This window comes from Patiria miniata, unplaced genomic scaffold (assembly GCF_015706575.1).
Source record: "Patiria miniata isolate m_02_andy unplaced genomic scaffold, ASM1570657v1 HiC_scaffold_5, whole genome shotgun sequence".
NCBI classification, from domain to species: Eukaryota; Metazoa; Echinodermata; class Asteroidea; order Valvatida; family Asterinidae; genus Patiria; species Patiria miniata.
In genome coordinates, this window is record NW_024037072.1 from 10681532 (window position 1) to 10709492 (window position 27961).

Consider the following 27961-nt stretch of genomic DNA (forward strand, 5'->3'; position numbering starts at 1 on the left):
AATGCCTGCTGCAAATTCCGCAAACGTATACGCACGTCGCATGCTCATCAGGCTAGGCCTGCAAGTCCAGCAGCAGTCCACGTGTTTACGTATACGTACAGGACGTAGGTCGTGTAGCATTATGTGCATGGAAAAATGGTGCATCTGGTTACCAGACGATCCCCTGAATAATATGATGATAGAAGAGAACGGAATAGTCAGAACCAGACTTAACTGCATCGATCATAGAAACAAAGTGAGTTAAGATCCGCGCGCATCGCAAACTTGGCCGAGACTAGGGTGCAGCGGGAAGTCATTCAATTTATTCGAAAAAGAAGTGGTCATTCTTGTTTCTAAATTCTTTTAGTTGTAAATGAACACTGTAGAGTCAAAAAAATTAAACCCGGCGGCTGGATTTTAAAGCTTGGCGGTGACTTCTAAAACATGGCGGGTGCCGCAGAAAACATGGGGGGGGGGGGCGCCAGGTTTGTTTTACATGTTGGAGAACACTGCATTATACAGCAAGCCAATCGAGGGCAGCTGGTGAGGATGCTTTGCCACCAGACATGCCAAAGATGCGACACCGAGAGCTCAACTAGAAATTATGTGTCAGCAACACCTATTTTGGGCACACAAAACACATCAAAAGGCGCCCTCTGTCATCCGTGGCGTAGTAATTTCAATACCTTTACACCCATACTTAACCCTAACCGCCCTGAATCCTCCAAAATCCTTTTTGCAAATTGGAGGAATTTGCAGGATTGAGGTTACATGGCCAAAGTGCGTTGCTGATTTCGGAGTACGCACTGTGTCAAGTCTTGGGCCGGACCTTTTGTTGTTTATGCTCAGCCATGCATAAATTTAGTCCTTGATTATACTTGACATCCTCCGCACTGCTCCAGGATGTCACTGCCTCTGCCTCAGCATATTGACAGTCATAGCCGGAGGATTTTGCAGGATTCAGGCAGTGGTCACCCCTCCATGGACCATATTCAAGAAACAACAGAGGAATTTGCAGGATTGAGGCTATATGCTATTTTTCCATGAGGCCAATTGGAGGATTTTGCAGGATTGAGGCTACATCCTAGCAAAAAGGCCTAGGGAGCTAGGGTTGAAATATGGTATAGGCCAGGGTCTGAACGGAGGCAAGATGGTGGCCAATGGTGGTGTTGCTGGGAGATCATTTTTCTTGTGAAGAAAATTCCATTTTCATGAATAAAATTTAACCTCAAAACCTGTCAAAGTTCTCTTTAACTTATGTGTACATGTAGTACAGTGCTTGTCTCTTTTTCCAATTTATAATGTAATTTTGGAGGTGTTGATGGTGTGTTGACGTAATTGACCTATCGCCGTTTGCGAGTTAGCCACGCCCCTTAGACAACCCAGATGGAATTTTGTACGTTCAGTTTTGTTTGTCTCAGATTTTGCGCGTGCCGCGTCCATTTGTACATCTGTAATTGGACAATATTTCACAAGCTGCATTGATAAGATTCTACCGCGATAGGTTAATTGTGCGTGTTAATGATAATTTGTATGACCCAGTCCAGTACTTCAAAAACTTTATGCGAGAGCCATTAAAATTTTCAAAGTATTTTTAAAGTTCAATTTTCAAGTATTTTTCAAACAAAAATAATTCATTATTTCTTTATTAAAAAAAAAAAATCATTATTTCAACTTCAAAAAATGAAAATGTAACTCACACATCTATAACTGCCAAAACTGGTGAGAAAGTCGCCTTTTTCTTCCAAAGTACTGATCATTAAATTATATTTAGAGTTAATCTAACTATTAAAAATAAAACTGCTTGAGGCTAAAAAGGTCATTTTGGAATTGACATTCATTTGCAAAAGTCATTTTGAATGGAACTAGTTAAATTAGAGGCGTTCCTAAACTACGCTTTCTCAAGGATCAGTTTTGCCACTATATTTCCGTTTCTGAACTCAGTACCCCTTAATGTTTTGTACAGTTGGAAAACTCTTGTTCTGCAGAATCCTAACAAGTCTGACTTTAAGCTCATTCTAATTTGAACATGCTAAACATGCTAAACATGTCTATATCATTGCTTTTTTGTAATTTCAGAATGCAATTTTCTCCTTTCTTACTAATATCCATTTAGAAGAATTCCTACAGAAGGTGACGAAGGTATCAATCATCCAGTCATCCCTGACAGTTTTGATTTTTAAAACAGGGCTAGATAACAATTTCAACATATCTCCTATTTTTATGCCCCGCGGCGAAGCCGAAGGGGCATACTGTTTCCGCCTTGTTCTTCCGTGGGTGGGTGTGTGGGTGGGTGTGTGGGTGGGTGAGTTTGTCTTACATACGCAGTGTGGACTTCCGAACAAAAGACGTCCACATAATGTAGGTAGCACCGACGTTGTGTGGACTTACCCCACGTCCACACAGTGTTTCCCCATTTCTGGAAAACAGGTTTAGAGGCATTTTTGGGTTAGGTTTATCTGTAGCAGAATGAAGAGAAACACTAAAGGGAATCATAGAAAAAAAATTGGGTTGAAAGAGTTTTCACAGTTTGAGAAAAATGAGTTTTTTCACTGGTTTTTCTTAACTACACGAAAGCAATGGAAAGTCCACACTAGTCATGTGAAACAAGTATGGGTGTGTGGGTGGGTGTGTGGGTGGGTGTGTGGGTGGGTGTGTGGGTGGGTGAGTTTGTCTTACATACGCAGTGTGGACTTCCGAACAAAAGACGTCCACATAATGTAGGTAGCACTGACGTTGTGTGGACTTACCCCACGTCCACACAGTGTTTCCCCATTTCTGGAAAACAGGTTTAGAGGCATTTTTGGGTTAGGTTTATCTGTAGCAGAATGAAGAGAAACACTAAAGGGAATCATAGAAAAAAAATTGGGTTGAAAGAGTTTTCACAGTTTGAGAAAAATGAGTTTTTTCACTGGTTTTTCTTAACTACACGAAAGCAATGGAAAGTCCACACTAGTCATGTGAAACAAGTATGGGTGTGTGGGTGGGTGGGTGTGTGTGTGTGTCCGGACAAATCTTGTCAGCGCGATAACTTGAGAAATACTTAACATATGAACTTCAAATTTGGTTTGTGGATTGTTCTTGGTAATCCTAAGAAGCCTTTTGCATTTGGGGCCAAAAGGCCAAAGGTCAAGTTCACAGTGGCTAAAACAATAGAAATCTTGTCAGCGCGATAACTTGAGAAATAATTAACATATGAACTTCAAATTTGGTTTGTGGATTGTTCTTGGTAATCCTAAGAAGCCTTTTGCATTTGGGGCCAAAAGGCCAAAGGTCAAGTTCACAGTGGCTAAAACAATAGAAATCTTGTCAGTGCGATAACTTGAGAAATACTTTACATGTGAACTTCAAATTTGGTTTGTGGATTGTTTTTGGCAATCCTAAGAAGCCTTTTGCATTTGGGGCCAAAAGGCCTAAGGTCAAGTTCACAGTGGCTAAAACAATAGAAATCTTGTCAGCGCGATAACTTGAGAAATACTTTACATGTGAACTTCAAATTTGGTTTGTGGATTGTTCTTGGCAATCCTAAGAAGCCTATTGCATTTGGGGCCAAAAGGTCAAGGGTCAAGTTCACAGTGGCTAAAACAATAGAAATCTTGTCAGCGCGATAACTTGAGAAATACTTAACATATGAACTTCAAATTTGGTTTGTGGATTGTTCTTGGTAATCCTAAGAAGCCTATTGAATTTGGGGCCAAAAGGTCAAGGGTCAAGTTCACAGTGGCTAAAACAATAGAAATCATGTATTTATTCTGAGATTATAGGGATTAGGGATTAATTCATATAAAACCTACAGAAGACACTAATGCTGTCAATGAATGTTCCATGTGACCAAGGTACATGTAAGTTGATGTTAAAAGAGTGGTGTTATGTCATGGGAACTGTCACGGTTGCGGGGCATTTGTGTTTGTAAACACACCTGACTTGTTTCTTTTTTTTGCTATAGGATGTTATAGCACAAGTGTTGCAGAATGGTGCCACAACAGCATTTGAATGTGAGTTTTCCGTGCCCCCAAACCTTTATGTTAGTGATGTCCATCTGGGTCATTCCACCAGGTTGGGACACAATGTGTGACATACACATGAATGACCATATTATGAAAAGCATGAATTCCTTGCTTGCAGTTGCTCTACATAATATTTGTTGTTGGGTGTTTCACTACTGCAGAAAGTTTTAAAGCATTTGAATATATTTTGCCAAAGATATGAGCAAAATTGTCATTCAGACGTAACATTAACACCGTGTCAATGTTTCCTGCAAATATTATATTTGTACCTTTTTTCAAAATTTCTGTAAAGCATTACCCAAATTCACTTTACGTACTTCTTACTATACATGCAACACACTAAGAAAAGCTTTTGTTATGGTAGTCGGGTATCAAATGGAGCAGAAATGATAGCTTGGTTGTGGATGTAACATTGACACCGTGTCAACCCCAAATGTCACACTTCCATTGAGTGACTTTGACACCGTTAGTTCCACATTAACATATTGCTTCTGCTATTTTAACTCTGACTACACCAAAACAAAAGTTTTTCTTGGTGCAGTAGGTGTCCAGTTATGAATATGCAATGTCAGTTTGGGTAATATTTAACATACGTGTAATATGTGTAAAACACGGCAAAAAAGAATATTTGGATGTAACATTGACACAGTGTCAATGTTACGTCTGAATTTATAAATTTTTGCTCATATTTTTGTCAAAGTACCTTCAAAGGATTTCCAACTTTTTTAAATATTGAAACACCCTAAGACAAATACTATGTTGAGCAATTGTTTAGAATGCATTGATACTTTTAATAAATATAATCAAATATTTGGATGTAACATGCACTGTGTCCCAACCCGGTGGAATGGCCCATCTGCAAAATGCATGTCCCCTGTAGCTATACAGGGTGAGTCAAAACAAAGGAAACCCATACATGTAAGTGAATTGTTTTCGTTCTGCAGAAATAACACTTACCGTTTTTGGTGATCGGTGGACAAAACTTTAAAACTGTGTTTGTGTTCAAAATTCCGTAACTTGAAAAGTACAAATGAGCGATTGGAATGTTTCTTGTACCTGTACTAACAGAAAGCTTATGAATTGGGCTTTCATATACTAGATTTTGAAAATGCTACATGCAGAACTTCTTTAAAAAATATGTCCTGACATTTGGGGTTCTTTTTTTTGACTCGCCCTTTATATTAATCCGGAAAACTCTTCATCTGTCAAGCTCGGTGTATTAATTTGATGGGGTCGGTAGGGTGAAATGTATGCATGATGAACTAATCATTTCTGTTTTTTTTTCTGATACTGAATTTTTATATTTTCATATAAAACGCCAATGTCTCCTATAGCTTGTAATCTTGTGCATTGAGTTTGCTCACAAACAAGGTTCTGCCCAAGTGCAGAAACTCTTTATAGTGTCCCTTGTGGTGCTTGTGTTCTTGGGCAAGACACTTTACTACAATTGCCTCTCTCCACCCAGGAGTCTAAATGGGTACCTTTGAAGGTAGACACCAGAATACGCTAAACTCGAGCTGCTGCAAAAACTGGTCTCATGGCCTGATGAACAGGGGGAATAATTGTGAAGCGCTTTGACACCTTTGGTATAAAGTGCTATATACACTGCCAAAAATATATTTCTTACTTTGAGAAAAAAAAACTTAAAACAAGTTATTTTTTCTAGGGAGTGACACAAGAAAATATTTCTAAAAGGCCAATTCTTGTTTTAAGAAACTTGTTATTAGATTTTTTTTCTAGTGTTCTTGATTTAAGATAAATAATTTTCTTAACTTTTGTCAAAATAAGAAAAAAAATTCTAAACTTTTCTCACTTATGTTTCTTATTTTAAGAAAAACTGCAAGAAAATTTTTCTTGTTACAATTTTCTAGGGAGTGACACAAGAAAACCTCTTTCCTTTTCTTGAATCAAGAATATAACCCCTTCATATTGCAAAAAAAATCTAGTTTTTTTTCTTGTTTCTTACTCAACTTTTGTCAAATTAAGAATATTTTTTTCTAAACTTTTCTCAGTTATGTTTCTTATTTAAAAAAAAACTGCAAGAAAATTTTCCTTGTTACAATTTTCTAGGGAGTGACACAAGAAAACCTCTTTCCTTTTCTTGAATCAAGAATATAACCCCTTCATTTTGCAAAAAAAATCTAGTTTTTTTTCTTGTTTCTTTCTCAACTTTTGTCAAATTAAGAATATTTTTTTCTAAAGTTTTCTCAGTATGTTTCTTATTTTAAGAAAAACTGCAAGAAAATTTATATTGCTCAATCCACCTGAAATCAACTTTTCTCAGCTATGTTTCTTATTTTAAGAAAACCTGCAAGGACAATTTTCTTGTTACCATTTTCTAGGATTAGGAATGACACAAGAAAACCTTTTTCCTTTTCTTGAATCAAGACAATTAACTCCTAGCTGGAATTGTAATCTTGGGTGTTTTTTTTTGTTTCTGCTGAGGTTTTCTTGGATTCCAAAAGAAAAGACATCATAAATCTTAGTACAAATTAATGAGAATTGTTTTCCTACTACAAGAAAACAACTTCAAGGCAAAGGTATGCATTCATCATAACAGCAATGGATGCCATGAAGACATTGTGTTAATATTTAACAAATAAAAGTCCTTTGTTTCAGGCTTACCTTTTTTAATCACCCTGTATAGTTTGCTCATTTCAATAATAGTATTTTCACCTTACATTACAACTTTATTTAAAAATTTTGTCACTGTCATAACTAGGCCAATATACATTTTTATTGGTGAACTTCAAACCTAGTTTTGAGCATTATTCTCCAAACTTAGATTTGCTTCTCGGGCAGAGCCTAATCGCCAAACTCAGATTCACTTCTAACATGGAGGAATAAGAACATCTAAAAATCAATTGTCATATCAGTGACTGCCACTTTATATGTTACTTTCTATAAAAGAAAAGGAATTGCTATCTCACTCATGCTTAGTGGGTTATGTGTGCAATGTTCAACATGTATTACAGTATGCATACATTTGCAACTACCGATCCGAAACTTACACAACTTTCAATCTTTTCAATCCTTAAACATCTTCAACAATAAAGTTCATACAAAAAGCCATCCTTAATCTATGATAATTAAGTTAAAACATGACAATAAAACTAACATTTGTACATACCTCTGGCAGAATGAAAATGATGGAAATGATAAGTGAATGTTCAGGCCTGACAGCTGAAACAATACACTTTTAAATTTCAGTTGGCCACTCCCCCAACAGCGCCCTCTGTTGTTCTGGCCAAAGTCATACAATTTTAATTTCATTCAAGAAAAGTTTTCTTAAAATGAGAAAGTATTTTTTTGTACAATGCATCAACAAAGAACACTTGGCAAGAATAATTTTCTTGAAGTGTAGCATTTTTTGAAGACAAGAATTGTTTTTATTAACAGGAAATATTTTCTTAAAATAAGAAAATAGATAGCAAATATGAGAAAAACACAGTTCGTAGTTCTTAAACAAATTTCTTATGTAAGAAATTTTCTTAAAATTAGAAAATTTTCTTGTAATGAGAATAATTTTGAGAAAAAAAATCTTTAAAAAAGATATAATTTCTTCAAGTATATTTTATTAAATATTTTAAGAAGTATTTTCTTGCCCATTTTGTTTTTTCTTACAAATTATCTTAAATCTAGAATATTTTTCTAATTTCAAGAAAAGTTTTCTTAAGTAAGAAAATATTTTTGGCAGTGTAAGCACCACTTATTACTCTTAGTTTGCTAAAAAGTAGTCGGAAATGTTTGCCATTATGTTAATTATTGATGGTTTGCAGATGAGGATGAAGATGGTGATCGTATCACCGTACGAAGCAATGATGAGATGCAGGCCATGATGGCATATGTAAGTACAATCCAGAAAATAAACAAATGACCCAACAACCCGTCAAACAAACAAACAAACAAACACCCCAACACCCCAACAAACAAATTAAATGAGACATTTATTTCCATACTTTTACATTAAAAATAAATTGCATAAGCTTAAAGGGCTATGACATGAATATTACTTGGGAGCATATTTTGTGTAATTTTCTACTCCTTGCAAATGTATGAAATCTATTTGATACCCCTTTTTGGTTAATTTTATCGAAAAGTTCACTTTTTTAAACATTTAAAAGTTTCCATGTTTTTCCTGACAAATGAGGGCGCTGTTGCTGTGATGTCATTTTAGAAAGACACCGTTCACTTCAGGGCTTTTCTGTTCAAATTTTGAACCCAAAATTTGATCATTGAAAACTTTGCGAGAGAACTTTGCTCATACATGTAGGCTTACTGTTATGTACCGAAACAATAAAGAAAAGAAAATTTACGAAAGCAAAATATCAAAAATTCTGGCAAATTTTGGTGCTGAGATAGATGAGATTTCTGCCTGAAAGGACATTACACTTTTGCTCATGAATATGGAAATTTGCATTATAACCAAAAAGGCACCAAAATGCCCGTAAAAATGAAAAAATGAAAATTTAAAAAAAAGTTAAATGGGACACAAAGGTGCATTTTCAAGGATAGCATTAAAAAAAAATACATGTACATTGCATGGGCCTTTTAAGCAAAAATGTAATAATTAAATTAACCCTAACCCTCCTCAATCCTCCAAAATCAACCAGGCTGTTTTGGAGGATTTTGGGGATTGAGTCTGAACGGCAAAAGCAAGATGTTGATTTTGAAAAATGCATTGTGTCAAGGTCTTATGCTGTACCCTGCATTGTTTATCTTCAGCCATGCATAATTGAGGCCTACATTATACTAGACATTGTCCGCATGCTTCTTGATATCATCTGCACTGCCTCAATGTATTACAGTGATTGTTGGAGGATGCTAAAAAAATGAGGCAGTGGTAACGTCTCCTCTGAGCACACTCAAGAAATAAGGGGTGATTTTGGAGGATTGAGGATGGATCTTACCAAAAAATGCCTTTTGATTTGGGTTTAACGAGGAAAAAAATCAGAGCATGGAGTCGTGTTCAACTTTCTCAGCATTAAAGAAGTTCCAAGATTTCATCTTTAAACACTCTTATCATCAGTCTCCATCTTAACATCTGTGCCTCCAGGATTCGTGTTCGTTATGTGCAAACCCTCTTCCTAATTCAGTTTAACTCGACCTGGGAAGACATTTGTTGGGAAAGCCATGAGGAAGTCTGGCCTGCTGTTATTCTGTGAATAACAGTTGTGGTCGAAATGTCATACATTACAACATCATCAACATACATTTGTTCAGCTGGTAGATTAACGTATGCAGAAGCATAAGATTGGTCCATTCGTGGCCTACATACAGTACGTTATGCCAATTTGACTACCTTTCTACAGTTTTCCTTCAAACTGTGTGATGTGAACCCATCTGTTGAGATCCAACAGGAGATTTGGGGAGATTTTGAAGGACTGGGGGGAAGGGGGGAGGGGTTTAGAGCCCAGCTACCGTTACTTTACACGGCATCTAATGCAATGACGTAGCAAGACATTTCTTATGAAGGGGGGGGGGGGGGTGTTACAAACAAAATCACCGAAATTTTCAATTTCCATGGAATTGAGAAAAAGCCTAAGACTGATGGTTTAAGCCATGTTGGCACACAGCGTGCCACTCGCAGGCGGGGCGTGTGCAGAGAGCGTACTGATCAGATGCTACCCCTCCCTTTTTCCTCCCCCTCCCCCTTTTTCCTCCCCCTCTTTCCTCCCCCTCCCCCTCCCCCTCCCCCTGGTTTTTGTTTTTGAGTTTTATGGTTCAGTCTTTTTTTCTTTTTTTTTTATCTTTCCTCGGTTTACTACTGATGACATGCACATAGAGTTCAAAAGTTAAAGGATATTGCCATTTGAGTTGTTGCATGTTGGAAGATTTGGGAAATTGAGGACCAGACGATGCAAGAAAAAAAAAACAAGGCCACGGGAGTAACGGGGAACAGTGGTTAACAATGGTTAAGAAAGATTTCATGTACTTGTTAGTGTGCATATTCATACATTGTGCATATTTTTCTTTGTCTTTGCAATAACCATAACTAGTGAGTATTTGCGATAACACCATGTGGAAGAATCTGTTTTGAAAAATGTTACATTCATGTAAAAATAAAAGTTTCGCTATTTTTGTTTTGCACCTGGTCTGGTTTTTAGTACATGTCTGTCGTAATGGAGAATGAGTCTGCTAATGTGATGGCACCTCCGCTAGTCATATACCCAAGGGGTGAGTACGGGTACAAGACCTCTCATTGCTAAGGTAGACATTTTCATCTGAAGTTTGCCAGCCTATGGAGTACCGAAGTGAATACGTCACGCGCACGAAATGTGTGTAAAAGACATTAGCGCCTGATTCAGCCCGTGAACCAACACGTGCGCGTACTCCATTGGTTTGCACTACACTTTCTGGTTCTAAATGTCGTCACACTTCGGTACTCCGTATGTCATTTGAATAGCGTCTTTGTTTTTGGACATTTTGAATGATTGGGATTTTGAACAAATTTGCAGGAAGGCTCCTTGCATAGAAAGTTCCATCAATCGATTGTTGACAGGTAGCTTGTGTATTTTTCATTTATCAGAACAGTTTTATTCATACCCTGCTTGATTTGTGGCAGAGGGGTACTCCCCCCCCCCCCTCCAGTGTCCCTATACTCTATACACCTACTAGAACTATTGTTACCTAACACATGACACCCCCTCCCCCCTCCTCCCGTTATCTCAAAATAATTCCTAAGAATTCCAGTTACACAATAATCAACACAAAGGGGGGGGGGGGGGAGGAATCCCTCTGCCACATATCTTGCTACCTATATGGTTGTATGTATTCATTTTCATGTCTGTCTCATCCTTTCAACAGTCATAAAGTCGGGACGGAGAAACATTCACGGGTTAACGGTAAGTTGAAGTCTTGGCCATAGCATTTCCTCATCACATTCACTTCTGATGTTATGCTCAGTGAATGAGTTTGAAAAGAAACCTTTCCGTACTACCCGTAAATACAAACTACAAGATAATGTTAAGGAACTAGTTCAATCGCCTGTACATTCTTTGCTTGCGTCAACTTCATAAGTCTTTTTGTTAACAAAAAAAATCACTTTTAGCCCCAGAAATTAATAAAGCAGATGTTCTCCAACTTTTCCTCCAAACTGTAGGTCAACACGAATCCCCCTGGCAATGTACCGAAAGGAGCAGACAGTGGAATCAGTCTTCACTATGGGTAAGATTGTTCACTTTATTCTTTCAGTGAACTGCAGGAGTTTAAAGATGTGAAAACTCTTTACTCAACTACATGTATGATTAGCCGAGTAAAAAGCTGTTTGGAGGTCGTATTCAATAGTCATATAGACTCAGAACAGAAGTTTCAGTGGCACAGTGACCACCCACGAGACATTCCGTCTGTACTCTGTAGCACACTACGCAGCGTGCATTTTGTTGGCGCGCATATGGCATAAAACACCCGCGACATTTTCATCCAAATGTTCACAAACCTGTAGCATATTCATAAGATGGAATTTTTTTTGCGTCGGGGTGATATAAATCAAATTAGGTATTGCCCTTCACCGACGTTTAAACACTGTATACTCGGTGTGTTACCTCCCAAGTGAAAGTTGGGGAAAAAAATCACTCGGGTGGGACTCGAACCCACAATCTCCTGCTTTCTAGTGCAGATGTCTTACCACTCGACTACCGAACTAACGGGATCGGTTGGCTGGTTCGAGTTGGTGATTTTTTCCAACTTTCACTCGGGAGGTAACACACTGAGTATACAGTGGTAAAACGTCGGTGAAGGGCAAGACCTAATTTGATCTGTAGCATATTCACATGGGTACCACCTCGTAGCAACAATGACATTCATAGATGTGTCTCCTTGTTAGCACTGAGGAGGTCCATTCGGTCACTTGTTCAAAATTTTGACAAACTTTGTTGGTTTATTTGTTTATGAAACAGGAGGCAAGATGCTGAGTTGCGTGAAATCATGTCTTCTGGGAAGGTTGGTATTGGCCTCTAAATTTTGATTTTTCAGTCGGAGTTCGTCATGATCCTTTGTGACCAAAAACTGTGGCCATTAAGTTGCCTTCTGTTTATTACGTTGTGTACTACCATTGAAGAAAAATAAAACTTGGATCTATGATAAACTACAAATCGTCGGTTCAGTGCTAAAAGGTCCTTGCAGCAGTCCAGTGATTTATGGCAGACACTCCAAGGTCAGATTTTGAGAGTGAAAGAGTAAATTATGTCAGATTAAAACAACTTCCAGACTAATTTATTAAAAAAAAAAGATTGCATCAATATGCTTAGATTTTGCAATTTTTTTTGCTCTTTAGCTTGTTATTTGAAGCCATTTTTGTAAATACGGATCTTTGAACCAAATTTTCAAATAAGGACCTTTTAGAGCTGAGACCGCGAAATGTAGCGTGGTGGTCAGTTTGCCAATGTGACTTTCCCATCAGTGCAGCTGTACATGCCCCTATTTCGTTGTTGTTCTTGCTTCATTGTAGATCTGAAAACAGTTTTTCAGGTCTCAATAAAACCGCATGAAATGCTAATTCATGATGGACAAAATAGTCGTACCATTCAGCAAAGGCCAACTGGATTACTGCTAAGCAATTAAGTTCAGATTTTGTTATCAACTCCAATTTTTTTTTTAACTCCATTTTTGTCTTCATTTCAGATATCACAAGCTGATATTCAGCATTTAGAAGTTCTTGGTCAAGGCCACAGTGGAACAGTGTACAAGTAAGTAGTGAATCCGAAGTTTTTTTTTTCCTCAAGTTATTATTCACGTCAGAACTTTCTTGAAACAGTTTAGAGAGTTCTGTCCCACAAATATTGGCTAGGATTAATGAGCGATCAAAATATTTTCTTTTTGAAAAGGTACCGGCGTAGCTTGCGGAATCTTTTCATTTCATTGTTATTTAGTTTTCAGTCAAGATTTTATACCTTAGATCTCAATTATTTAAAAATAGTAGAATAATAAACATCCTATCTTATCAAAGCCTATTTAGGCTTGCACAAATACTGAGTTGTGACATCTGATTGCTACATTTTTTAAGAGAAGGCAGACATTTAAACAGACATTTTGTAAGATTACTGGACTGGACTACAATCACTAAAGCACCACCTGATCATGTACTGTCTGAGATAGATGAGAATTTATTTTTGTCTGATATTTAAGAAGAGTATATATGTTGTAATATGTATTGTTTGTTCTTATCGCAGAGCAAGGCATATAGCTACCAACAACATAATGGCAGTCAAGGTAGGCTATACTCCACCCACCTCCATTTGTTTGCTCTCAATGGTACAGTTGGATTCTTCACAGGATCCTAGCAGTCTCAGCTAAATCCTCTGAAAAGTTTTTGTCAACAAAAATGTTACTTGGGATAAAATTATGATTGGTGCGAATCATCTAGTGAAATACCATTAGGCTTGCCTGGTCGATTTGGACTAGAAAGTCTGTGATTCTTAACCAATCAGACTGCTCCGTCTAACTTTGGTAGCAAGTCCCATACATTGTGTAGGAAGTCAGGAACAGATTATTCAAGTCGGTAATTGGTATCGACCTACACGCATATTGGGGCCCAGGATGCACAAAGCGTCCCCGCAATATGGTGCCATACTGCCCGACTGTACACCCGGCCAATTGGCCTTATTCATGAACAAGTGGGGGCGCTGTAACGACGCCATTTGGGGTATAAAAAGACGTGAATCAAGGCCATTGACCTTAGTTTATACCAATTGCTACAGCTTGAAAATTACATAATTACAATGCTTTTCACAATCTTTATTTTTAGGTTAAAAGTACAGTTACAAAACTGCTTCGAAAAAACGTGATTTGTCAGTGTTTGTACCAAGGAAAGGGCGCCCTTATTTGTTCAAGAATATGGCCTACTACTGACTGGATTTCAAGTCTACTATCATCTGGTTCAATAACTTGTTCAGTAGCTCGTGTCACATATAAAACTGAAATGAGCCAGACTAAATGCACTTTTCCAGTTTGACGAAAAAACATTTTTTGACCTTGTACGTTTAGTGGCAAAGTGTCTGTATAATACAATCTTATTGGAAATTGCTCTTCTGTTTGCAGGTCATTTCTGTCGATATCACGCCAGATGTTCAAAAGCAGATTCTCTCAGAACTCCAAATACTGTATAAGGTAGGTCATAATCCTTTGGCCGGAAAATAGGTCAGGCGTTCTGGCAGAATGAGACGGAGTTCGGCACAGGCCTTGTGGAGAAAATTGAAAAAAGAAAAATGAATGGGGGTGATTTTTTCTGATTTATTGATACTTGTAATGTTCGATATGTCTCCAAGTACTACACATTAACCCTTACCCTACTAGACCCTCCAACGCATGCCAATATGTGCCTCAAGAAAATCTCCTATGTTTTTTGCATGGCCCTCCAATATCTGCCATGTCATTTCAAGGGTAACTGGACAGGCACTCCAATACATGCCACAGAGAACAATGAGAGTCCTCTGATAACAATCAAGTGCCCCCAGCTGGTCAGTATCAGGCACCCTCCAGGGCCTCCAACTCCTGCCAATTGGAGCCTTCACTGCTACATCAAAGTATCCTCCAATAAACTGCAGCTGGAGGGCATTGGCATAACCAACTGACATGCAGTAAACTACCCTCAGAGAGTAAGGGTTAAAGAAATAGTATAAAAAATGTGGGGAAAAAAAGTGTTTTTAAGGAAAACCAACTGCCATCTTTTTCACGACTACAAAACAGACAAAACTTTAAACGCCCTTTTCTCAGTATTTTACTTTTCTGACATGCCAATAAATGCGAACTTTAAACAGCCATAACTTGTCAACAAAATGCCCGATTTAAGCGCAGCTAGTAGTGTTGTAGGGAGAATTTTATTCTCTTTCCTAATACCCGCAAACCCTCATTTCGACCTCTGCCTAGCTCTGTCTCATTGTGCCAGAAGGCCTCACTTATAATAATTAATTCTTTTGTGCATTTTCCTGACGTTCTTCACCTTGGTTCTTCCTCTAGAGCAGAAAATGTAAATAATCTGCTTACTTTAAAAGACATTAAGTGAATATCACTTGAGGAATATTTCCAATGCATGATGCTTGTACCCTTCAATATTTAATACAAACTTGCGCGGGACGAGGATCGTTTAAGTTTGAAATAATGACAAGTAAATAGTAAATACTTCTTACCTTGTATTGGGAATTGTATTTTAATATTCATTCATCAGTAACTCACAAAATTCTTATTGGTTGAGAGCCTACACACACACTGTATCTTTAATCTATGGAAATGTGGCCACAAGTTGACCAGAACTGCTGAAAACTTTCCTCATGTTGACAGCAAACTGAGGAAGATAAGCATTTGCGTTCAGTCTTCCTGAGCAGTATGCATACATGTACATGCCAGTCCAATATATCACAGCCACATTAATCTCCCAAAGAAGCATTTACAAGTATTGCTAATGTCTTTAAGATATTTTCATTTAAGTAGCAAAAGACATCCCTAGCTACAGAAACCTAACGTAGTAGTAACATATATTTTGTTCCATTGGGTATTTTTATACAATATTCATAAATACTAAGACAGTTTACCCATTCCTATTGGTCGAGAGCCGTCACATGGTTGATCATGTTGATAAAGACCGGCTGGCAGCTACATCTTAAATTTTTCTTAGTAGTCTTAAATGTTTTCCAGTGTTACATGAAATTTGAACATTCACAATCCCCACGTAGTAGGCATGCGAAATACTGCCAGTGAGTCAGAATTTCATAGTCCTAACTCCTAAATCCACAATACACCGGCACCTGTTTACCATGATTTTGATGTTTTAATATTGTTAAGTATCATGCAATTTGACCTTTGGCATGTTTGCATGGTTTGGGTCACAATGTAATATGAATAAATATACCATATAACACAGCTGCATTGTGCGCCACATCGTACACGAATCTCGATAGGAGTTGTTTATGACACTCGCAAAACTGGACATGCCATAATATAACTAGAGGGGTGTCCTGAAAAACATGAGGTAAATTGTTGAACAAAATCATTGGAAATTTATCATTTATGACTTGTTTTGACTTTTGGACTGAACAGTTTTGATTATTTGACCCAAAAGGTATAATTTATGAATGGGTTCGGAGAGGGTAATTATCAGCATCCAGACTCCAACCGGTCTTAAACAGAGTGTTTAAAACCGGACAAGCATGCTTTTATTCCCCTATTGAATACACTAGCTGCCCATCATCTAATTTATGTCATTGAACCATCAGAAAGCCATGAAAAGTTGTTTTTTTTATGTGTACATATAGTTATTTCTCTTCAAGTTCATTTGCTACATTTTCATTTTCCAGTTAGAAAAGATCACTGTTTATTGTAAAGTTTTGATGCAAATTAACCTACTGATATGACATCCACTGGAATGAGAAGCATGATGAGTACATTGTACAATGTATAGCTTGTTAAAAAAGATCTCATTGACAGAACATCATATCTCATTTAGTTTTTTCCTCTTATTTTTTGGAATGCTTCCTTGTTTTAAAGATTTCTTTCATTACATATTAAAAAGTGTTGGCTTAAAGGGAATATACAACATTTGCAAACATCAACAAATAAAACTACCAAGTTTTTACGAAAAACCTTACTAGGATGTTGGTTAATGACAGTCTAAAGCATCCTGTAAAATTATGGCACCTGGTGTGAAGTCATTTTCAAGAAAATGGTATTTTTGTATAAATTTCCAACCGTGGTCGGCCGACCACCGTTGGAAAAACCCAACTATTTTTCAACTACTGCTCCAAATTTACCATTTGTTTCAGTTAAAATTTTGTTTGCTATTGGTCACATGTTCATGAACGGGTGCAGGCCAGCTAGACTGGTTCCCTTACCTTACAATTTTCCGGCATCTATAAATTGATCCATTTCATCTTTGGTGGAGTCAGGGAACCAGACTACTTGAACATTTTTGTTTTTCTTGGCTTTTCCAGCATTTCCGAACACAAAACTTCAAACATGTCAGTGTAACAATATTTGATCTATTATACTATCCCCTCAAATAGTTCATTTTTGAAAATTACAGCAAAAGCCAATGATGTACATTCCCTTTAAGTGATGTCTGAAATAGGAATTGCTTAAGAAATTAAACCCTCAAAAACACATCAAACAATGCATTGCAGTCTTTAAATTTCATCTCAGTTATGTTTGTGAACGTTATTGCTTATATTTTAAATTCTTTTATCAGAAATCATAGTTAAAAGTGACAGCAGCAATCTAATAAAACCCAGGCACGTCATAAAACCCCTTTTTTTGTTCTGAGTATAAGGTACACATATGTGGCTCTATCATGAGCAGAAATCGTACCATATCCTGATATCACCAAAGTAGTATTAAAATGTTGGCATTACAGTAAAATCTTATCCTCAAGAAAGACAAATAAAACTCCAGGTCAGTACTTGATAAAAATCAAGCATCGCCTAAAGGAAAAGTCTGCTGCACTTTCCTGTTATCCCAGCCTTCCAGTCTCGTCCAGAGAGAATGGAAGTAAACTCCGGGGAATCAGATTACACTATTGGACAATCCCCCGAGGTCAAGAGTGCTCTGAGTAGTTCAAGGAGGAGTGACAGAATACCGGATCTGTAGCACACAATCAGTTGCTGAGCCATTCATGAATTCAGAAGATGAGACCCTTAAGGTCCTTGTGAACATTGTTTGAGTGTTCGAGAGTTCTGAATTAGCAGGGTTGGGTTTCAGCTGTAAGCATGTATTATGAGATTTCATTTTTCTCGCTCAGCACATAGTCAAGATGTAAGAGCTTCAAAGAAACGGATAATTGTAAACAGCCTCTTACTTGCAGCTAGGTCACAAAAATCTTTGTTTTTCATGTTTGTTTACTTCGCAGAAACAGTGACAGTATAAGTACATAAAAAGTGAAGATTATTCTCAGAGCAATTTCTTGTTAGACTCTAGAAAATCAACAATCTGTAAATTTTAGCTAATCGTTAATATTACAAAACAAGTGGTATTACTGATAAAGTGCAGTGTGAGCGAAACATCAGATTCAGCAGAGATTCATGAAATATATAATAGATGTAATCTTAATAATGAAAGCTACATGTATTGATGTAATAAGTCAAGTTTACTACAGCTTGATTTAAATTTTTACAAACCTGTACAAGTACTGTAGGTACAGTTTATCTATTTACTTGTGCATGTACATACGGTACATATTATAACAGCATGTTTATAAAGCAGTATGTTATACTGGGTACAGGACTGCAGGCAAGGCAGGTGAAAAATCTCATAGATAAGATTGAGGATTACTTCAATTTAACAAAATCAGAGCAGTTGGTTGAAGGATACTTCACTGTTCACTACATGTATGTTATCAGTCTATCAGTTCCTCTAGGTGTACAGTTTTATAACAGTCGCACGCTGCTTATAAAGTACATGTTCAAATTAATATTGCCAGGAGATATCATCATTTACAGGCTGCTTGCCTATGGGTCATCCTGTAGTAAGCCTTTTGGTGGCAGAAGCGGGATAAAGCAGATAACCTGTGAATGTAGTCAGGTGTTGTGTGTTGCCGCTCAGGCTGTGGCTCCTGCTCAGGCGCGTCCAGACCTCGTCTCTCTCAGCCAGCTCCACCACGGCGCTGTTTGTGTACATCGTGCGTAGCTTCTGTGCCGCGTCTCCGTGCACCGCCACCAAACGCTCCCCGTTCTTAACGAGCTCCACCATCACGTCGCGGTCGTGCACTACGTTGAACGTGAAGAAGTAGGTGCCGTTGGTCGAGCAGACAAAGTGGCCTGTCTCAAAGTTGAAACGGTTGCCGATGTTGGTGATCACCCGGTCGTAGGTGATGTCTTTCTCAGAATCGCCGTGCCCAGGGAGATCCGACGTACGCACCACGGTGAACGCGGTGATTTCCACGTGCCCCACCCGGTGTATCAGTGGAGGAGAGGCCATCATCATCTCAGGCCCTGCAAACATCTGCGTCTTCTGCCCTTTCAGAATGTCCAGGACTTCCTGCAAGTCTGACAGTACGTCTGGAGTTTGCTGGTTGAGCAGCTTGAGTATCCCGCTCATGTCACCGGAAGCTCCTCTCTCCCCCTTCTCACCAGATCGGCCTGGTAATCCAGCAGGGCCATTGAGCCCATTCAGCCCATCACGGCCTGGGAGGCCCTGGGGTCCTACCACACCAGGTAGCCCCGATGGAACCATGGGGCCTGCTTCCCCCTTCTGCTGGCAGCAATCTCTGCATGGTCGGTCAGAACGTGAGCTGATCAAAGTTGGTAGGAGTGAGATGAACAAAATGTGCTGCAGGGTTGCAGAGGACATCATCTGTATCAATAAAAACACAAACAATACACTTTTTAAGTATGGGTACGCCAAAGTCAAATGTCTTAAAAATTCATTTTCTAGAGTTGTGGAAAAAAAATAGACAGTCCTTACATACATGTACATTTAAAGTTGCTAATTGGACTAAAATAGCAATCAGCACTGAATAAGTAAACACTGCAAAAAAAAGGCCACACTCATTGGAGCGGTCATCATTTTGAATTTGATCGTCTTATGATGAGTTTATGAGAAATGATGCAGTTTGAAAAGTTGCAGATTTATAGGTTACACAAGGAGAAGTTGCTAAGCGCGACCACACACGCCCATAATTGGCCGGACTGTACAGTGCCCGAACAAAACGTGGGTAATTCAATTTCGCGTTCTCCAATGCATACATGTTCTACATTAGTACTGAGCGATTGATATTTCCTGCCGTTCATTTTGGGCAGTGTCACATTGTCACTCAGCAATTTGCAGCTTTTCAAACTGCATCATTTTTCATAAACCGTTTTCAATGTTGGACGATTAACAGTCTTTGGTAGCAAACGGAGTATCAAAATATAGCTAACAACATTCACCAAAGGTCTGTATAAATGACGTCATTATAAGACGATCAGATTCGAAATTATGACCCCTCCAATGAGTGTGGACCTTCTTTTTTTGGAGGTTTTTACATGTTGTATAAACTCTCTGCATGAACAGTAGATGTTTTTTTTTTAACGCTGTCAAGAGCTTTGGAAGGGGGGGGGGGACAATGCGCATGCACATACTAGTTTGTGCATTTCTGGTGTGAAGTGCTCATGACTATTTTTATTCTGAATCTACACAAACTTATAATATCTTCGCAATGCCTTGGTATAGCCTCCCCAGTGGCCTCCCCCAACTCTTCTTGTGTGACCATAGAGGAAGTACTTGTGCACGGAGTCCATATGGCGAATCAGCCGACGTCTTACTACACAGAAGTAAATTGGCCGTGTAATCATAAGTCAGTTTTTCCATAGACATGATAGATCTACAATGTATGTACTGAAATTGGTCTGTACTCCGGAGTAATTCTCTCTAATGAAATGACCTTTTGAACATTTCTGCCGCCGTGAATTCTGCCTGCAAAATGAAATTGCCAGCGGGCAGATTTCAGGGTATCATTTAAAGTTGAGTGACAGAATGTACATGAAGATTAATTGCAGATTCAATTATACACGTGTATGCACCTTGTCAATTGAAATGTCATTTAAAGAGAGGGCAAAAGAAAATTGATTTTAGTCTTCTTCTAATGTTTTTAAAACATCATACATGTAAGTACTATAATCAAATTTAGAGGTTAGGTAATGGACGTACATGTAGTTCACAATTATAGGGGTATATTCTTGTTGATAACTTTTGTGCACATTTTCAAGGAGACACTGGTAATGACGACATTAATCTTTATAACTTGCAGTGGTCGATCCATGTGTGGCAACAAACCATGCTACATTATCCCATATACCATGGCCCATATACACTGTACGCATTCCGCGTATCGCACTATTTCACGATGCGCACGCCATTCCCGTTGCACGCATAACCGCTATAAAGTTTGTGTACAGCGTGCTTGTTCCAACGTTACTGTGCTTCACGTTTGCTGGAAAATAAAATCATCCTGCTCATGGGATGTTGGACACAGATGCACTACATTATTCCGTGTTGCATTTGCGCCCGTAGGATAACTAATAGCACTTGTATGTCCAGTGTTAATATATGTATTTAAATACATACGTGTAGTTGATGTCCAAAGTTTCAAAGGCCATTGGAAGCTGGACAGAGCTACATGTACCATACATGTACATGTACATGTATGGTATCTGAATACATGGTTCAAAGAATGTGCAAGTTATGGATAATTTTTCCTTCAAAATTTGTAGCATCTTCTGAGAACGAACCTTCAGGGATCGAGCATATACATTTGTAATACAATGTACATGTGTACACCACATTTTACATTCACAGGGATTATGCCTTTCCAGAAGTTGACAAACAAGTCAAATTTATATGCCTTTGGTGGAATAGTTTGTTTGTCATTTTCTTGCTGTGCTGCTGTTTTTCACCCCTCCGTCCCACTGGACGCAGTCAATGCAAAGCCAATAAAAAGCCCCAGTGAAATTGGACACACAATGATGAAGAACTTGATCCCCAATAAGTGCCCGCGGACCGTCTTAACAAAAGCAAAACGTTCGACATCCCTCCGGCCAGGCTTATCCCAGCTCTCTCTTGTCTTGTCTGCCCTGGGGGGGGGGGGGGGGGGGGGGGGGGGGACATGTCATCCTGTGCCCCCTGGGTCCATTACGGCAGGGGTAATATTGATTTCTTTTCTCTGGCCCTCGGGAAGCAACATTTACTATTTGCCACCTTTTAAATTAACAACAAAAAAACCTTTAGCATTTTATTTTCCTACGGAAGAGGAGATATTTAGCCCGTCTATCCAGGATGAAATGTTTGTGTGTCCATGCAATTACATGTACAATGTATACAGTTTTCTAGCTTCTACATACAGATGTGTGTACATGTAGTTCCACTGGAATGTACATACATAAATGTAGGTCTATGCAAGTAAACGCTGCAAATAATATGCATGCTTTTAAAAAACAACTTTTCAAACACATTTTAAAATTTGTTTATAAATACAATACACAGCTTTGCAGTGACTGCATGCACTCACTTTTTCTAAAAAGGTACATGTTGAATTGAAAATTGAAACCTTGCACTAAAAACAATATAACACGCTTACAAAAAAAGGGATCATTTTTGCCAGTTTGCAAAGGTCAAGAGGCACGTTCTTTGTATGTCTAAATAACTACCGGTATCAATTTTATGTTGGAAAAGGAAAGATGGAATAAAGTTTAATGAAAGAAAATTCCCAATTCATTTTATTCCCCTTTTTTACTTCATTTTTTATTGTTCAGCTTTTTTGCAAATCAACAAATATACATTTCCTTATTTTTTAACATGACTTCAGTTCCTTTGTATATGATGGTTTGTGCTAAGTTCTTTCATGCAATACTTTTTATTTGCAAAATTAGAGACAAGCAAGTTTTGATGCAACATTATGAAGTAGAAACTTTTAATATATATGTGATGCAATCAAGCTACATGAGTCGTTTGTCGACCCTGGTCAATTTTTATTTTTTGACATAGAAAAAAGAGCACAATCTCAGCATTACTGCTGTGAAAACCGCATGCTGATACCATCTTTCGTTAAAAAATTATGGAAGTCGGAACACCAAGAGATGTTATGAAGTGATGCGATGAAGTGATCTTATTTTGGCCTGTATCTCCAAATAAAAATTCCCGACAAACGACTCCTTTAGCTTGATCGCATCACATATGAAGCAAGAACTGTTCTAGTTTTTTTCCAACTTCCCCTGTCCGTCAAAATATTATACACGCCAGAAAAAAAATATCATGTTTTGTATGCAATATAACCAAGCGGATGCTTTTTTATTACAAACGACCCAGGATGATATATCTCCCAGACTACTAGGGCCAACTAATTACAGGGAGTCCTATCAAAACAGAAATTCGAATGCGAAGGAAAATACCCGGCCAGTCGTATCACAACAAATCAGGAGACACTGGAGCGGCTGGCGGATTGAGACGGTGCCTACAGATTGAGTCAGATGGGTCTTATTGGATTAGGCTTACTCCGGTCGCTGTCCATTTTGTTACAATCTTTACGAAATTCGACTCGCTGTGACATTTTTATGAAGGGAAATCTCATTACGTTTCGTGTTTTTTTGAGATTTGATCATTTCCAAGGGAAAATAAAGTGAAACAGCACCTATTGGACTTAGCAAAAGGGATGGATGTATGGTCGTAAAAAGTCAAGACAGAACCAAAAAAATAGCTAACAAAAATTACCAAGTAAAGGCCGAGTCATTCTTCAATGCGAAAGAAAAACGAGTTTGACATCAGGAAACGTTTGCTGTGAAATTTGTGTTCAACTGTGGGAAGTGGCATTATATACACAGAGTACAGGAAATGTAAAGTGAAGACTGCGTAGCACTGGTAGATGAACAATGTGAAAATTGGTAAAATAAATGAGCCAGTGCTCACCGTGATTGTATACATGTATGTATACATGTACTTATTGTGAAGCCACAAATTCACCTTCACGTTCGCTATTGTACTGAGAATGAACAGGCCTTTAATCCTAAAAACATAATGTGTAAACATTTTCAGAGGAAAAGTCTTCCTTCATGTCCTTATTGTTACAAAAATTTGGAAAATAAAATTTAGTCGTTCTGTTTTCAACAGAAGCCACTTCTGACTGATACCTTTAAGTGGTATTTCCTTGAAGACAAATTCACAATCAAAATTTGTCGCCCATTTATCAATAGGAAACTTTCAAATGATGTTATTTCTATTAAAATTGTTACATATTGAACATGTAAAGTAGTGTTTTCTTTAATATCAGTTTTCAAAATTCCTCCCAATTTCCCCCGTGCATTGCACTGAAATCTCTCGTACTCTTTGGATTCGTGATGGTTTTCGGGGGACAGCATTGTGTCAATAGTTTCATCATGCCATTGATTTTGGTTTGTTTTGAGCAAACGCAATCCACTTAAAAGGCTTGCTATTATTCAATCACTGTCATAACCTGCACTTAGTCAATCTTGACAATTAAATTTCTGGGCAATTTCATTGCAATATCTTTTCATAGGCTGTAACCAATTTCTAAAAAAATTATATAATTTACCGGTACATGTACATCTACATGTATAAGTCTTCTTAAGAACAGGGTAGGATTTTTTTCTGATTAAAGTTTAGTAAGCATGGTAAGGATTATTATTAATTTTACAACTAAATGCACATGTGTGTTGGGTTTTGCTAATACAAAAAAATATTTAAAAAGAAAAATTAAGTCCTGATGAGAGTGTGGTTTTGCAATTACTTTAATGTGATGTTTCTTTTGTTTCTGGATGGAAAAATAGTCAAATTAACAAGTATAAATTTTAAAAAAATGAATTTAGTGTAGGCACAGTATTTTTGTATTGGCATTTTACAATCTTTCAAGTCCTCATCCAGGTTTCCAAAGCAAAAATGTTGGGACAAGAAGAAGGCTGTTCTATTTATCATGAACATTTTTTTGTCTAGCTGAGTCATTCTTAATGTACATACTTGTAGTCTTTCTTTAATTATCATGTATGTATGTAAGCAGTGGCAGGGATGAATTTGAAATAATTGGCATCCATTTGAGACGTGCGTGTAGTGACTCTGTCCGAGAGTAACGTCCTTGATGAGCCACCCGTAGTCTCCCAGACGCCCGGAGTGCTCCCAAAGATTTCCCCCTTAGTCCTTTATCATGTCCACAGCTCAATAATTCGCGGTATCATTTAAGCATCCGGCAATTTATACGTATCGTCCGTGGGGCTCGCAGGAAGGACACGTCCCACCGATCGCGAGAGCACGCGTGCACCAATTTGCTTCCCCAATCATTTAGACTCTGCGCCGGGAGTTGAGCGCCATGGAATTAATGGATATTGGCTGTCGGTTTGGAAGGCCGAGGTTGCATTTAAATTGGAAAGATACGTAAGTGGAACAGGTTCCCGTTTAATGGAACAAGTTATCACCTTTCATACATATGTATCAGATTTGTGTTGAGTGGGTTTTATTGGTATATCTCTTCGCGGTCACACATTTTAAAAGCTGTACATGGTGGACGAAGGATTAATTACATTGGGTACCATTATTGATTTTTGTTAACATCCTTCAATAGATGCACTTTAGTATTCAAGAGTTAAGAACAAGACTGTTCAAAGTTTGAATTTACTGGATCATTTGAACCATCCAAAAGACCCACCCTAGCCAATCTGGCTTCCTTACTCATTTCCCATGTTTCCTCTGGAAATTTTAGAGTCATGTTTTGAAATCAAAATCAGTTGTTGACCCAATAAAACTGTCTCATTAAAAATCAAATCAAATTGTTAAAAGTCATTTTCATGTAATGTGGGAGAAATCAGAGATTTGAAAATCGGGATTTCCTCATTTTTTTCCCTTCAAACCGAGTAACCATGATAACGGTTATAACAGGGAACTCTAGATCAGTCAAATGGGCAGGCTATTCATGAACCAAGCAGACCACTAGCAAGTGAATGCAGTTACAATCAGAGACCATGGAGCAAATTGGGGGATTTTCCAGTTGTTTTCTTTAGCCTGTGTCACACAAAAAATTGAAGGCCTGATTTTTTATGGTTGGTTTCGAATATATGTTTCCAAAATCCAAACCAAATAGTGGAATTCAAACCGAATGTTAAAACATCGGAACTTTAATCCCGCCACTATTTTCATGAATGGTCAATTATATGAACCTTGCAGCTACATGTACATGTACATGTATAAAGTCAGTCAGGTTTCATTTTTTAGTTCCACGCTCCTCTGATTGTTGTGCATAGAGCTACATGAACACACAAGCAGATGTATGCCGTATGAATTCCACAGAGCATTTCAATTTGACATCCGTTGCATTAGTTTTCATTAACAGTTGACGCCCGTCCGACTCTCGGCCCTAATAAGCGTGCGAGGTGAACAGTACATGTACGGTAATGTTGCCGGCATTTGTTGCAAATCAGTCGCGAGCCATTTAACACCCATACGAGAGTGATCAAGTCGCGGCCTTATAGCGTGTTCCATTTCCCAAAGGACTTGCCAGTCATCCAATCTTTGCGTATGCTGGGAGCGCCGTCTATCAGTGGAGGGGTTAGTGGTGTGAATCCTAGCATGTGAAACGATAGGGGGGGGGGGGGGTTTCTTCTGAAGGCGTAATCTCTGTGTTGAATGAAGGCTATTGAACGTGATAGGTTGTGGATTGGGAAAGTATTGAAGTTCTTTGGATAGCAGTAAGCGTATACATGGCATACTTGCTTGTCAAGTGAAAATCATGAAATTGTAGGGCTGTATTATAAAAGCTTTCTTAGGTGTGTTTTGGGGTTGATATATTGACTTTTATAGAGTTTTGAATAGATTTTCAGTAAATTGTGTTGTGATTTTCGTTTCACATAAAGATATCTACAGTTCTTGTTGTCTTCAAAAACAGTACAAGATTTTCCACAGTTTCTACTGAATTCTAAAGAAAAGATGTAGGTCTATTGAATAGCTTATTGTTTCAAGGAAGTTGACATTTTCTTTGGAGCTATGTCTCACTTTAAATTTTGATCTTGGGATTGAGCGCAGGGGAATCAGGTGCAGACATTTTTCACATTAAATGGTTGCACTGCTTGTCTCATGTGCCTGAGCTGGCTTGATCGATGTAAATATGTGTGTTGCTGTCCAGTACATGTAATTTCAAAACACCCCCACCCCTCCAGAAAAAACAATGAAGGAAATTGGAAGTTTGTCGCTCCAGGGCGATTGTAGCTGATTATCCAGCAGGATTCTCCGAGTCTTTTAATACGTCCGATGTAACTTGATGAGGATGGGACTTGTTTTTGCAAACTCAGGTCTAAGTCTTTGGAGTGCACCGATACGTGTTAAGTTACCTCAGTGATGGGATGCTGTACACATGTCGGAGGTGGTGAACAAAAAATAATGCGCACAGCCCATGCTAGTTTTGAGGAGTTAAAATTTAATTTTGTTTTGTCTGTTACTCAGTAGAGTGGTCGATAACCAGGAATTTTTTCACATATAAAATCTTTTATCAGTGTATTCTTGTCCAACGCGTCCAACTCTGTCTGTCTCAGAAATAGTGTATAGAAACGTTAAACATTTGAACTGATGCCTAGTCAGTCATTACATACTACCAACAGTATTTTTGCTTTGTTGTGCGAAGGAAATTAATTAACTACTCTTCCTTTCTGTTACATGTGTAATGTGTACTGTACATGTATGTGTGTATCCCTTTATATTGCCATTGATCATTTCTAGCATAGGCTAGTTTTTAAACATAAAATAGAAGTGTATGTATAAGTACGATTAAAACCCCTTTTATTTAACAAAAATCTCACAAAAGATGACACTCGTTATCGCTCAAAAGTTGGTGTGTTCAATATAGTATCGTACTACGTACCGGTACATGTTCATCTTATGATTTAAAAAAAGAAAATTGGGTCAATAAAGGCAGGCATGAGATTTTTCAGACTTTTGTCTGAATTCAGGCTTTTTTAATCTGAGAGACAGACATTATCAGGATAGAAAGAAATGCATCTTTCGGACCTTTCATCCAATTATCAGATTTTTTTTAAATCGAAAGTCTCATCCTTAATAAAGTCCTTTCAAGCCCAAAGGCTGTGCATCTCTTATTAGAGGAAATGCAATTTTTCCAACTTATTCCTCATTTTGAAGAAGCCCGTCACTGGATCCATCCTTACCTTGTATTTGCCCGGCTAGTCTGATCCAGGTAATCCAGAGGTCTGACAGTGATGTTTCCTGGACCGATGACAGATAGATTAAAAACAGCCTGCCGCACACTTTAATGAAACTGTCACAATTGGCAAGAGACTCAGGAGAATCCACCAGAACAAAATCCCTGTCAAGATTCCTGGCGTTTACACTTTGTAATAATCGGGCATTGGCACTGACGATAGAGGAGTTCTTGCAGTGGAAATGCCACTTTGATGTAGTCTCGCCTGACTTTGGTTTCCACGGTCCTGCCTTGACGATACTGCATCGGCAAGTGTGTGTGTGTGTGTGCAAGGGTGGTCTTGTCCTGGGCTTGTGTGGTGTGCTCGGAC

General features: G+C 38.2%; 2 protein-coding genes across 2 annotated transcripts in view; one reads left to right on the top strand and one right to left on the bottom strand.

Annotated features, from left to right (window-relative positions):
• Positions 1-27961, top strand: part of LOC119741777 (dual specificity mitogen-activated protein kinase kinase 5-like) — a 41214-nt gene that overhangs the window by 2280 nt on the left and 10973 nt on the right. Inside the window, exons 3-11 of the mRNA XM_038217673.1 lie at positions 3926-3974; positions 7766-7833; positions 10094-10163; positions 10794-10831; positions 11089-11153; positions 11885-11927; positions 12609-12673; positions 13157-13196; positions 14025-14093. Of these exons, the coding sequence (XP_038073601.1) occupies positions 3926-3974; positions 7766-7833; positions 10094-10163; positions 10794-10831; positions 11089-11153; positions 11885-11927; positions 12609-12673; positions 13157-13196; positions 14025-14093 (507 nt within the window). The remainder of the gene's footprint in view (positions 1-3925; positions 3975-7765; positions 7834-10093; positions 10164-10793; positions 10832-11088; positions 11154-11884; positions 11928-12608; positions 12674-13156; positions 13197-14024; positions 14094-27961) is intronic.
• LOC119741778 (complement C1q and tumor necrosis factor-related protein 9A-like) lies at positions 17033-27907 on the bottom strand. Its single transcript, XM_038217674.1, has 2 exons — positions 27599-27907; positions 17033-19262 (listed from the first exon to the last, which is right to left on the bottom strand). Exon 2 carries the CDS (start codon positions 19260-19262, stop codon positions 18426-18428), a length of 837 nt encoding a protein of 278 aa, XP_038073602.1. The 5' UTR covers positions 27599-27907; the 3' UTR covers positions 17033-18425.